The sequence below is a fragment of the Citrus sinensis genome, chromosome 2, assembly GCF_022201045.2.
Source record: "Citrus sinensis cultivar Valencia sweet orange chromosome 2, DVS_A1.0, whole genome shotgun sequence".
Classification (NCBI taxonomy): Eukaryota; Viridiplantae; Streptophyta; class Magnoliopsida; order Sapindales; family Rutaceae; genus Citrus; species Citrus sinensis.
In genome coordinates, this window is record NC_068557.1 from 585,858 (window position 1) to 599,263 (window position 13,406).

The 13,406-nt window shown below is 39.3% G+C and overlaps 3 protein-coding genes across 3 annotated transcripts; 1 reads left to right on the forward strand and 2 right to left on the reverse strand.

Annotated features, from left to right (window-relative positions):
- Positions 1 to 211: 211 nt before the first annotated feature.
- LOC102609805 (ervatamin-C-like) lies at positions 212 to 1,877 on the forward strand. Its single transcript, XM_052432743.1, has 2 exons — positions 212 to 831; positions 1,123 to 1,877. Exons 1-2 carry the CDS (start codon positions 360 to 362, stop codon positions 1,695 to 1,697), a joined length of 1,047 nt encoding a protein of 348 aa, XP_052288703.1. The 5' UTR covers positions 212 to 359; the 3' UTR covers positions 1,698 to 1,877.
- A 615-nt stretch (positions 1,878 to 2,492) lies between these two features.
- On the reverse strand, positions 2,493 to 4,325 carry LOC102609523 (probable polyamine transporter At3g13620). The gene has a single exon (XM_006488833.4). It carries the CDS (start codon positions 4,223 to 4,225, stop codon positions 2,810 to 2,812), a length of 1,416 nt encoding a protein of 471 aa, XP_006488896.1. The 5' UTR covers positions 4,226 to 4,325; the 3' UTR covers positions 2,493 to 2,809.
- A 6,973-nt stretch (positions 4,326 to 11,298) lies between these two features.
- LOC102628979 (probable polyamine transporter At3g13620) lies at positions 11,299 to 13,209 on the reverse strand. Its single transcript, XM_006492656.4, has one exon. The coding sequence runs from the start codon at positions 12,873 to 12,875 to the stop codon at positions 11,451 to 11,453; it is 1,425 nt and encodes a 474-aa protein (XP_006492719.1). The 5' UTR covers positions 12,876 to 13,209; the 3' UTR covers positions 11,299 to 11,450.
- Between the last annotated feature and the right edge of the window lie 197 nt (positions 13,210 to 13,406).

Genomic DNA, 13,406 nt, shown 5'->3' on the forward strand with positions numbered 1-13,406 from the left:
AATAATAATAAGTGAATGAGTGATTGTCGTTCCTGTCTTCATTTTGTGGTTCTGGTGTTCACTTATCATTTTCCTTTTCAGAGTGATATAGACTTAAGAAATTGTACAAAAAATATCTCAGGCTTGCAACTTAGCCACTGAAACTTAGCCACTAATAACCTTGATTGAAAATTCGTGAAGTCTACGACAAGCAAATTAAGTCATGCATGCGTCTGGATAAGATTCATGTTAATTGATTGAGAGAAAAAATTCCATCCACAAGCTAGCTAGTCCTATACTCCGAGATATAGCTGAGATGTGTGCTTCAATTTTTCACAACTTGTTAATCAATACATAAAACTATCTTGCAAAAATTAACCATGGTTTTAATATTTGAGAGAAGTGGCAGTTTTAAGATCAATACTACTCCCATGTTTATTATTATCACCCTTCTGGTGAGTTGTGCATCACAAGTGGTGTCTTCCAGGTCCACGCATGAACAATCCGTTGTTGAGATACACGAAAAATGGATGGCTCAACACGGACGCAGTTATAAGGACGAGCTGGAGAAGGAAATGCGGCTTAAGATATTCAAGGAGAACCTTGAATACATTGAGAAAGCCAATAAGGAGGGGAACCGGACGTACAAGTTAGGCACCAATCAGTTTTCGGACTTAACCAACGATGAGTTTCGTGCTTTATACACCGGATACAAGATGCCAAGCCCGAGCCATCGATCCACAACATCATCCACCTTCAAGTATCAAAACCTGTCCATGACTGATGTTCCAACTAGCCTGGACTGGCGGGACAAAGGAGCTGTCACTCCTATCAAGAACCAGAAAGAATGCGGTAATAAGCAGAATTATGTTAAGTGAATCATATACTAAATACGAAATTTTCATGTGACGTTACTGTAAACATGTGAGAAAGACCGCCCATCTTAATTTTATGAAATGCGGACATCCACACTAGAGAATCACTCGTCATTTTATTTAGAGAGCATTCTCAAGTGCGGACTCACGCCTTTACAACACTGTAAAAACACGCTGCCACACACATCTGAGAATGATTTATTAGACTGAATTGCAAGCATTATATTTTATTGCTTCGTCTAGCTTATATATGTTTAATATGGTGCAGGATGCTGTTGGGCATTTGCAGCGGTGGCGGCAGTGGAAGGGATCACTAAAATTCGCAGTGGTAATCTGATTCAACTTTCGGAGCAACAATTGCTAGACTGCTCGACAAATGGCAACAACGGATGCCTTGGCGGTTCCAGGGAAAAAGCCTTTGCATATATTATACAAAACCAGGGTATTGCCACAGAAGACGAATATCCGTACCAGGCAGTCCCAGGAACTTGCAGTGCCGCACAGAAGCCAGCTGCTGCTAAAATCAGTAATTATGAAGAAGTACCCTCGGGTGACGAGCAGGCTTTACTCAAGGCTGTAAGCATGCAGCCAGTATCCATTGCCATTGCTGCCTACAGTACAGAATTCCAGTCTTACAAAGAAGGTATTTTCAATGGAGTATGTGGGACTCAATTGGATCATGCCGTCACTATTGTTGGGTTTGGAACAACTGAAGATGGAGCCAATTACTGGTTAATTAAGAATTCATGGGGGAACACTTGGGGTGACGCTGGCTACATGAAGATTGTCAGAGATGAAGGTCTCTGTGGCATCGGCACTCGATCTTCCTATCCACTTGCATGAGTACGAACATTATGTATTTGCCACAAAAAGCTGATATATATTTTGTGGTTTTTAATTTATATTTCATAAAATTAAATAATATTTCTAATCTTTACTTAAACTATTAATGTTTGTAATTGAATGCCAATATGTATTTCGCCTGGTATCAGTTAATGTTAAATCTACGCATTAAATATCTAAGTTTGCTCTTTGCCGTAACTATTGGTTTGCATTTCAACTAATAGATTGTACAGAGAATGTCTCGGGGCCCATGCTAAAAACTTACCCGTCGAATATGAAAAATAATAAGGAGCCCGAAGGTCGACGGCTCGTCGCCATGGCAATGAAAAAAAAAAAAAAAATAAGTAAACCGTGCAGGGTTATCCCTACAAGTGTAACTTTATTTTGTTGCCATCATATTATATTTTTCAGTTCAAATATCATTGCTCCCAAAAATTGATGGCATTTAGGCTATCACCAATTTGTAGCTTTCATGGTCATGAGAATAAATTAATGAATTGATTCATGGGGTAGTTTCAATTATGCTACTAGTCGATCATCTATATAATATGTGAATTGGATCATATATCCACTTTAATTTGACTTTTCTCCATTGGAATCCACTTGAAAATTCAAATGTAAAGTTCTTTAAACACCCTTGATCTACACAACTTCATTAAAAAAATAAATAATAATAATAATAATATTATTATTATTAATTGTGAAGTTCATTGCATTTTGAATCAAGCGACTTTGTTTTGGCACCTTGTATAAGTTTGAGAATGTTAGGGAAAAAAAAGGAACTTAAAAAAGATGTGGGTAATTTAAGCTTGTTTACTATGGTCAACTTTATAATGTTACAACACTGCAAACATACTCTGATTTTGAAATTCACCATACACAACTAACAACACATTTTGCTAAATATTTAACTATAGTTTTCTAATTAATTATTTCGTCAGCACAATAAAAGAAGAAATAATATGATTATGGATTATCCTCCTCCATATGTTCAATGAAAGTTTCCAACATTGATTCTCATTCTAATTTTCTACAAAGAAAACTAATATAAGTATACAACTGAAACGTTTCTAAAACTCAAAAGAAACCCCCTAAAAAACCTTTAAAAAAAACTAATTTACATCCTCGTTATCTAACTTTTCTTCAAAATTCTTGAACTCAAGCCACTTGTTTGATCTACACAACTTGATAAAAAAGTATAAAAAAATCCCAAAAAATGTCAACAAAGCACTCACAAAGCAGACCATTTTAGTAGCAACAACCATCACATAAACCAGAAACCCAGATGGAATTATGCACATAAAAATCAAACCAAGCATCTCCATCGGCACCCTAAATGGCCTCTTTGTTGCAGGCAACTTTTTCCTTAGCCATAAAAAAGATGCAAATTCTAGTAGCATTCCCAAACTATACAAAAAATTCACACAAGATATTATATTTGTGAAATCCATATAAGAAACCGTTAAGGCTATTAATGTTGAAATGAAAATTCCAACCCAAGGCGTGTGAAACCAACTTGATCTTGATCCAAAAACTTTTGGTAAAAGTCCTAAATTAGTCATGCCCAAAATTTGGTACGCGCAATTACTTAATTGAGCTTCATAGAGTCCAATAATTGACAAACAAGCACCAATTTCTATGCAAATTTTTAACCATTTGCCTGCTATAATTTCAGCTACTTCAGCAAAATACCCATCAACCCAATTTTGTTGATCTAATGGTATAGCCCCAGTGGCAGCCAAAAGTGGCAGCAAATAGGCTACACAGGTGAGTAACCCAGCTGAGAAAAGTGCTTTTGGGAAAGTACGTTGGGGTTGCTCAACTTCACCCGCTAAAGTACTTGCGTTGTCCCAAAAATTCAGGTTCCAAAAAAGGGTATTGAAAAATAATCTCCAATTTTTTGGCACCCCATTTTGGCCTAAGCTAATCCATCTTATAGAATCAATCTTGGGAATTGCAATTACAGTCAAGAATAGAAATGGTATAAGTGAAACTACACCTAAAGTGACTGCTGTGTAACCCACTATAGCCAAGCCCGTGTAGTTCAAAAAGGACAAAACTAAAGTTACCACAAAAATTGCTAGGTAGTGAGAAAAACCTGAAGCAAAAATCGGGAAGACCAATTTGAGATAGTCAATGCAAAGAATTGGATACGAGGCCAGGTTTATGACACCACTGAGGAATTTCCAGGAGCCCATTAGGGATCCCCAGAAGGGACCAAAAGCATGGTGGGCCCAAATGACGTAGCCACCATTTCCAGGGAAAGTTGTGGCAAGTTCAGCAGTCACTAGGGCCTCAGGAATGCTCCAAATGAAGGGGAAAATGAGGAAGCCCAAGATAGCGAAGAGCGGCCCGGCCGCTCCTACTGCGGGTTCTTCACCGTAGGGGCCCCCGGCAACCTCAAAGTAGATGAGGAAGATGAGAGGAAGGAGGGATAACTTCTTGGAGGTTACGGTTATGGTAGATTGCTGTTGTTGTTGATCTTCAAGAAAGGGAACTTGGGAGATGGTTTCTTGTTCTTGGCCCATTGCTTTGTGAGGTATTATTTGCCTCAAATTTTTGTTTGCTTGGGAATTGTATTATTGGGTTGGTTGGTGCTGTTGAATTAGCGTGGCCAATTATGATGGCATTGAGTGGTCCACATGGCACATCACATGGATTTTGTCAAATTTACTTGCAACCACAAGCATTGAGTTACTTGTAAAGTTGTAATTGCTATAATTTCTGGTATGTTGTCACATTTTTCTTCATTTTTTTTTTTGGGAAATATAAATATCTTGACCATGCGATGATTAAGTTAGATAAGAATAAGATGCATTTAAGATTATATTAAGTATTTAGCTGAGACCACCCTAATTCAAATCGCAATGAAGGTAGAAATTAAAAAAATTAATTTAAACCTTGCGCATTCTATAACTTTAATAAAGACAGTTGATAAAAATTTGTGTAATGAAAGTTGATCAAATCTCGCAATTGCATAAAGCAAATCCTCTTGCGACCAAAAGTGCTTCAATTTCTGCATAAAGTCCTAATTTTTCATACAAATTCATGGAGTAAAGTCGTTTTCTTAGGTGTAAAGCCATTGTGACAAAGCCAATCGAATGACTTAACAAAATATCTGCAAGATTTCATTGCACCAAATCACTCACCAACTAAACAGTTTGGCCAGTAAAATACGGGGGCTTGAAAATAGGCAATCGAAGATATTGATTGATTGAAGCATAAATTAATTGAGAAAAAAAAATGAATTTCAGTATATGAATTTTTTTATTTGAATTAATGTTGGCAATTGAAATCATATCCTTGGCAATGGCGATTCCTTAGATAGAATCTCAACAATCTTATCTTCTCGGCTTTAAATAATATATATATATATTTCTTTTCTGCCAATAATTGAGTCTTTGATCTTCACGCATCCTTCGCACAGCTAAGCCCAAATCCTTGTATATATGTATATATAGTTTGCATTGACCCAAAGTTTTGATTTTATAACTCTTTAAGTAATGGTTGGTATATTTCGGTCCTAATAAATGTAATCATATTTAATATCCTAAGAGATTGTGACATTTACGAGACTTTAATTACTTGACTTACAATCGTTGACTGCAAGATCATGTGTCCCATAATTTAAAATAAAAATCTTAACTTCATCTTCATGCATATGGTAAAAATCAATTCTAAAAATCGTACTTTAATTGCCTTGCATCTTGCCAATGGGTTATTAATGTTAGGAAATTGGTGGGTGAAGTAGGACCGCAGCTAAAATAAAATTGTAAGAAAATAAAGAACAAGCACAATAGAGGACACCAGAAATTACGTGGTTCGGCTTTTAGCCTACGTCCACAGGCGAAGACAGAAGGAAATATTTTACTAGTGAAAAGGAGTTACAAGTATTGTAGTATTTTAGCTCACTACCCAAAACCCCAATACACCCAAACTCTCTCTATCACTGTAACAAGAGCTTATAAATGCAAGCTCTTGAACTCTCTCTCAAATCCCTAAATTGCTTTCTAAAATGGAATGCCTTTGCTCATTCTCTTCGTTTCTATTTATAGAGAAAACTTTGGCACTATGCAGCAATTCTATATTATTTTTACGTTCTTTTTTCTTCTTTCAAATGTCAAACCCGTGTGCTCCTTTTCCTTTCCAACTTGCTGCAAAATTCCTCTTCTTTGAACAACATGGATGCTGACCATCTAGATGGTTGTTTCAAACCATCTAGATGGCTGCTTTTGACATTTCTCCCACTTGGAGATTAGATTGAGAGTCAATCAATCTCCACACCATCCTTTCTGCTTCGCCATAATCATGTTGCCTACGTTTCTGCTAAGCCACAAGAGGATCTACTCCAGACAAACTTATCAGTATTTATCGGCTTGGTCAAAACATCTGCTAGGTTCTTTTTGGTATGGATTTTCTGCAAATCCACACTTCCATCTTCCACTACTTCACGAACGAAGTGATACTGGACTCCTATGTGCTTTGTCCTGGAATGAAAGGCTGGATTCCTTGCAATGTGCAAGGCACTCTGACTGTCACAAAACACAGGAATTTTCTGTTGTTTGTGCCCGAGCTCCTCCAATAATCTTTGTATCCAAATAGCTTCCTTGCAAGCTTGTGTAGCTGCCATGTACTCTGCTTCTGTTGTAGATAAAGCCACAACGGTCTGCAGTTTCGAAACCCAGCTTACAGCTGCTCCCGCAAGTGTAAACACATAACCAGTAGTGGATTTCCTTTTATCAAGATCTCCTGCAAAATCTGAATCCACATAGCCCCTGACAGTAAATTCTGATCCTCCATAACATAATGCAACATCTGAGGTTCCTCTGATGTATCTCAGAATCCTCTTCACAGCTATCCAATGCTCTCCGCCAGGATTCGCCATGTATCGACTGACTGCTCCCACTGCTTGTGCAATGTCCGGTCTTGTACATATCATAGCGAACATTAAACTTCCCACTACTGATGCATACGGTACTCGAGACATCTCCTTCCTCTCCGCTTCATTGTTAGGACACATACTTGAGGATAATTTGAAATTAACAGGAAGTGGGGTAGAAATTGACTTACAATCTTGCATGTTGAAGCGCCGCAAGATTTTCTTCAAGTAATTTTTCTGAGAAAGCCAAATCTTCCTGTTATTTCTGTCTCGGTGAATTTGCATCCCTAGAATCTTGTTTGCTGGTCCCAAGTCCTTCATTTCAAACTCCCTAGCCAACTGTGCCTTCAATTCTTGGATTCGATCTTTGTTGGGACCTGCTACCAACATGTCATCCACATACAACAGCAAAATGATGAAATCATTATCTTCAAACCTCTTGTAATATGCACAATGGTCTGAACTGAGTCTGTTGTATCCAAGGCTCATAATGAAGGAATCAAATCTCTTATACCAACACCTCGGCGCCTGTTTGAGACCGTATAGAGATTTGTTCAACCTGCAAACCAAGTTCTCCTTTCCTTTTTCTACAAAACCTTCTGGTTGGAGCATATAAATTTCTTCTTCAAGTTCTCCATGAAGAAATGCAGTTTTAACATCTAACTGCTCTAGATGTAGGTCAAATGTAGCACACATTGCCAAGACTATTCTGACTGTTGTGAGTCGAACCACCGGAGAAAATATCTCGTTGAAGTCAATACCTTCTTTCTGAGCATATCCTTTCACTACCAGTCTCGCACGATACCGCTCCACTTGGTCATTGCCATCACGTTTGATCTTGTAGACCCATTTGTTTCCAATGGCTTTTCTTCCACGTGGTAGTGGTACAAGTTCCCATGTCTTGTTCTTGTGTAGAGCTTCAATTTCTTCCTGCATTGCTGTCATCCACAAAGCAACATCTGAGCTGTTTAAAGCTTCATGGAAAGTTGAAGGCTCTCCATCCTCTGTTAGAAGACAGTATGCAACGTTGATCTCTATGACATACTCCGAGTGCCACGTTGGCGGTCGTCTCTCACGAGTTGACCGACGAACTTCTGGAGCCTCGGACTCAACTGGTTCTTGTTCCTCGTGCTCTGATGCTACTTCAGAAGAATCTGAATCTTCTGGATTATTTTCGACATATACCGGCACAGTCTCTGACTTTTCTTTTACAGTGCCATCATCTTCATCTTTTCTTTGCAGTTGATCTTCTACAAAAATAACATCTCTGCTGATGACGATCTTGTGGGCAGTGGGGTCCCACAGACGATACCCCTTTACTCCATCAGCATACCCCAAGAAGATACATCTTCTAGATTTTGCATCCAGCTTTGTTCTTTCTTGGGCATTGTACATCACGTACACAGGACATCCAAATGCATGTAGGTAGGAATAATCAGCTGGCTTTCCAGTCCACATCTCCATCGCCGTCTTCAACCCAATTGCTGTAGATGGCGACCGATTTACTATATAACAGGCAGTTTTGGCTGCTTCTGCCCAGAATGAATTGGGTAGACCAACAGTTTTCAACATAGCTCTTATTCTTTCTGTAAGAGTTCTGTTCATCCGCTCCGCCACTCCATTTTGTTGAGGGGTGTATGCCACCGTGAACTGTCTCTGAATACCTTCTTGCTTACAGAAAGCAAGAAACTCGCCGTCTGTATATTCTCCACCATTATCTGTCCTCAAGCACTTGATCTTTTTACCAGATTCAAGTTCCACCCGCGCTTTGTATTCTTTAAACACTGGAAATACATCTGACTTTTTCTTAATTGGATACACCCAACATCTTCTGGAATAATCATCAATGAAAGTCACCATGTACTTTGCACCTCCCATAGATATATCCGGTGATTCCCAAACATCAGAATGAATCAAGTCTAGAATGCATTTACTTCGAGCAATAGATCTACTGAATTTTAATCTATACTGCTTACTTGTAACACAATGCTCGCAAAATGGTAAACTTACCGATTTGAGCCCCGGAAGCAATTTTCGCTCAGAGAGAATCTTCAAACCTTGTTCTGACATGTGGCCAAGTTTGAGATGCCACATCATCGTTGACTCTTCTCCATTTGATGCGACACACGCATCAGCCTCCTGTAGTGTTTCTCCTTTAAGCATGAATAGATTAGCACCGATCTTTTCTGCCTTCATCAATACAAGCGCGCCTTTAACGATCTTTATAATTCCATTCTCCACATGAGTTTTGTACCCATGATTATCCATTTGTCCCAAAGACAATAAATTTTTCTTCAGGCCGTTGACATGTCGTACCTCCCCAATTGTGCGAATTGTACCATCAAACATTTTTATTTTGATAGTACCAATACCAGCAATCTCCAAGGCATGATCGTTACCCATATATACAGATCCTCCTAAAATAGGTTCATATGTGTGGAACCATTCTCTCCTAGAGGTCATGTGCCAGGTAGCTCCTGAGTCTATAAGCCAGACATCAGAAAGTCGTTTTCTGCCTTCTGAAACAATTGTTGCCTCGCTGTAGAGTATTTCGCCATCATCCGAGGTACTTGCTACACAACCCTGAGCATTTGATGACTCAGGTTCTTTGCCCTCTCTTCTCTTCTGGTTACTCCAACACTCTTTCTTGACGTGCCCTTTCTTGCCACAGTTGTAGCATTTAACACTCTTCTTACTTCTGGATTTTGATCTACCATGATTTTGACTCCCACTGGGGCCACGTTCCGTTGATCTCCCTCTCGTCACCGATAGCGCCTCCGCTTGATGCGAACTTGCTTGTCTGTTTTCCTTATTTTTACGTCTGCTCTCCTCATTTAATACGGAGGCTGCAACATCGTCGAAAACTAGACTCTCCACTGGATTGTTGTTCGTCAGGTTGATGATGAGTTGATCATACGAATCTGGTAGACTTTGAAGTAGAAGCTCTGCACGTTCATTTTCCTCTATATTATGACCCAACGTTGTGAGTTGTGAAAATAGAGTCTTCAATGTGTTGATGTGGTCGGTCACCATTGTAGATTCCGCCATTCGAAGAGTATAGAGTTTCCTCTTCAAGAAGATTTTATTGTGTAGTGACTTGGCCTCGTACAATTTTGTGAGAGTATCCCATATTTCCTTCGCCGTATTTTTCTCTGCCACACTGGATAATACTCCATCCGCAAGTGCCAAGTGTAGATCAGAAATGGCATTGCCGTCTACCTCGTTCCACTTGTCATCAGTTATCTCCATGGGCCTTTCTTCAATTGCTGCCAAGCAATTATTTTTCCTCAATACAGCTTTCATCTTCATTTTCCACAACGAAAAATTATTTCCATTAAATTTCTCAATTTCATACTTTGCCGCCATTTTATTGATAAATACTGTACACAAGCTAGTGTACCACCTTGAATAGTTGTGAGTATGTGTGAGAATGCACACCAGGAAAGTTCCCAGGAAAGACTGGAGGGGTCACAATGGTCCCACTTAAAACCCAGACTCCTTAAGCTCTTATCGCCTTTGTGACAGAACTTTCCTAGACATGTACAGAATCACACAGTTGCTTTACTCACACCACTATTCCCTGCTTTGCACCGCAAAATTCTTGGATCGCTTCCACCGTTTCACGTGAATAGTACCGTATACATGAATAGTACCGTACACCGTATACGTGAATAGTGCCGTACGCCGTATACGTGAATAGTGCCGTACACCGTATACGTGAATAGTGCCGTACTCCGTATACGTGAATAGTGCCGTACACCGTATACGTGAATACGTGAACAATTCCTGACTCCAAAAATACAACCAATAGCTCTGATACCACTGTTAGGAAATTGGTGGGTGAAGTAGGACCGCAGCTAAAATAAAATTGTAAGAAAATAAAGAACAAGCACAATAGAGGACACCAGAAATTACGTGGTTCGGCTTTTAGCCTACGTCCACAGGCGAAGACAGAAGGAAATATTTTACTAGTGAAAAGGAGTTACAAGTATTGTAGTATTTTAGCTCACTACCCAAAACCCCAATACACCCAAACTCTCTCTATCACTGTAACAAGAGCTTATAAATGCAAGCTCTTGAACTCTCTCTCAAATCCCTAAATTGCTTTCTAAAATGGAATGCCTTTGCTCATTCTCTTCGTTTCTATTTATAGAGAAAACTTTGGCACTATGCAGCAATTCTATATTATTTTTACGTTCTTTTTTCTTCTTTCAAATGTCAAACCCGTGTGCTCCTTTTCCTTTCCAACTTGCTGCAAAATTCCTCTTCTTTGAACAACATGGATGCTGACCATCTAGATGGTTGTTTCAAACCATCTAGATGGCTGCTTTTGACAATTAATGGGCCCGTAGCTCATTGGTATACCCATGCACCCATGCGCCGAACAACCTTGGGTGTATGGGTTTGAGTTCCAGCGCTAGCACAAACTTGACATTCATGTATAATAAGTGTTTATTTGTCTCTCCACATTGAATAAAATCAAATATCAGTAGAGCTCTAATTATAATATATCAGTGTCTCAAAAAAAAATATCTTACATCTTGGAATCAAAATACTAAATATTTTTTTTTTTTTTGTTACCAAATTCATAGCATATATAGAAATCGGATATATTAGGGCAGATAAAAGAAAAAGGAAAAAGAGGAACGATTGCATCAGTGTAGAGTGTATGTAATTTTTTCAACTTTTAGTTTTTATTTAAAGACGTTCACAATCAAAGGGTAAAAAAAAAAGTCCACATAACAACTTTTATATACCACTTTTTTGAGTAAGAATATTGAGCCCAAAGCCACAAGCCTCACTCTGTATGTGTACACAATTTTTTCTTATTTTGAAAATAAAGTCAATTACATATTTAAATCAAGAGCTTTGCCTCATCCTTCTTCATTTTCACCACCATCATTAAACTTAATCACATTCTTAGACTTCAAAAACTTCATAAAAAAGTACCACCCAATGGCTCCCAAAGTCATCAACCCACTCACCAAATAAACAATCTTCGTAGCAACAACCATTATCACAACCAAAAACCCAGATGGGATCAAGCACATAATCACCAAACCAGGCAGCTTCATTGGCACCCTATAAGGCCTCTTCAATTGTGGCTTCTTCATTCTCAGCCAAATAAATGCTGCAAATTCCAATAACATCCCTAGACTGTACAAGAAATTTGCTGATGCAACTATGCTTTCAAAGTCCATATACGAGACCCCTAGCGTTATCAAAGTTGACACCAATATGCCCACCCAAGGAGTGTTGAACTTCTTGGACCTTAAACCAAAAAACTTAGGCAAAAATCCCAAATCAGCCATGCCCAAAATTTGATATGCACTGCTGCTTAATTGAGCTTCAAATAACCCAATTGCCGATAACACAGCCCCAACTTCAAGCCAAATTTTTAGCCACTTCCCAGCAATCATCTCAGCAGCAGTGGCATGGAACCCGGAATCCCATTGACTCTGATCCACATTGACAGCACCAATCACAGCAAAAAGTGGGATCAAATAAGCCACACAAGTGAAAATCACAGCCACAAGTAGTGCCACAGGGAATGTCTTTTGTGGCCTATCAACTTCGCCAGCCAATGTACTAACATTGTCCCAAAAATTCAAGTTCCAAAATAGGGTGTTGAAGAACAAATTCCAATCTTTTTTAAGACCCTTTTGGCCTGAACTGAACCACCTATGTGGCTTAATTTTTGGGATTGCAGCTAGTGACATTATTATAAAAGGTGAAAGTGAAACTAACCCAAGTAACACAGCAGCATAACCGACAATTGTCAAGCCAGTGAAATTCAAGAATGATAGTATACAAGTCGATACCATGATAGCAAGACTCCTAGGCCAGCCCGATTCAAGAGGGTGAATCACTTTCTTCAGATAATCAATACACAACACAGGGAAAGCAGCAATGTTGATGACGCCACTCAGGAATTTCCAGGAGCCCATGAGGGAGCCAAAGAAAGGGCCGAATGCTCGGTCAGCCCATATGACAAAGCCGCCATCGCCGGGGAAGGCCGTGGAGAGCTCTGCCGTGATCAGGGCTTCGGGGATACTCCATATAAAGGGAAAGATCATGAACCCCAGTAGGGCGTAGAGGGGCCCGGCGGCCTTCACGGCGGGTTCTTCCCCGTACGGGCCCCCGGCCACCTCGAAATAGATGAGAAATATGAGAGGGATAAGAGTTAGTTTCTTTGATTTTATTGTGGTTGTTGCCACGGTGGTCGGCAAAACGACTGGTGGTGATGCTGCTGCTGAGGTTTGCATGGCTTCCGTCTCCGTCATCTTCATCGTCGTCATGTCATTAGGTTTCAGATCAGGAAGATTCTAATTATTTCATATTTATAAAAACAAAAAAAGATGAAACTCAGATGTCAGAAGGAGGATATCAAGGGATTGGAGGCTGGTGTGGCTTTGATTTCAGTGAGGCAAATAATGTAGTGATAGAGGAGAGTAGTGACGAAAGAAGTAAATTTTGCATGAGTTAAAGATAAATCGGAAGTGGGGACTCATCATGGCCGACAAGGAGAAGGATTATGTGAGAGAATACAATTTGGGTTGTTTTGGGAGTGTTTAATGCAATTTCATGCGCATATTTCTTATCCCAAACCCTAGATACTCTATAATCTTTATAATCCGACTGCTATTTAATTCTTTTTTTGTGGGGAGTCATGATTTGCCAAGACGGCACTTCAGTATTTTTCTTAGTCACGCATAACCAAAATGTTTTTTTTGGAAAGAGTTCAAACTGTGGGAGATACTTTTAAGTCCGTACCACAATTTAGGTTAGAAATTTTTGCTCAAACCGGGAGGCACATGTTCCCTCCCATA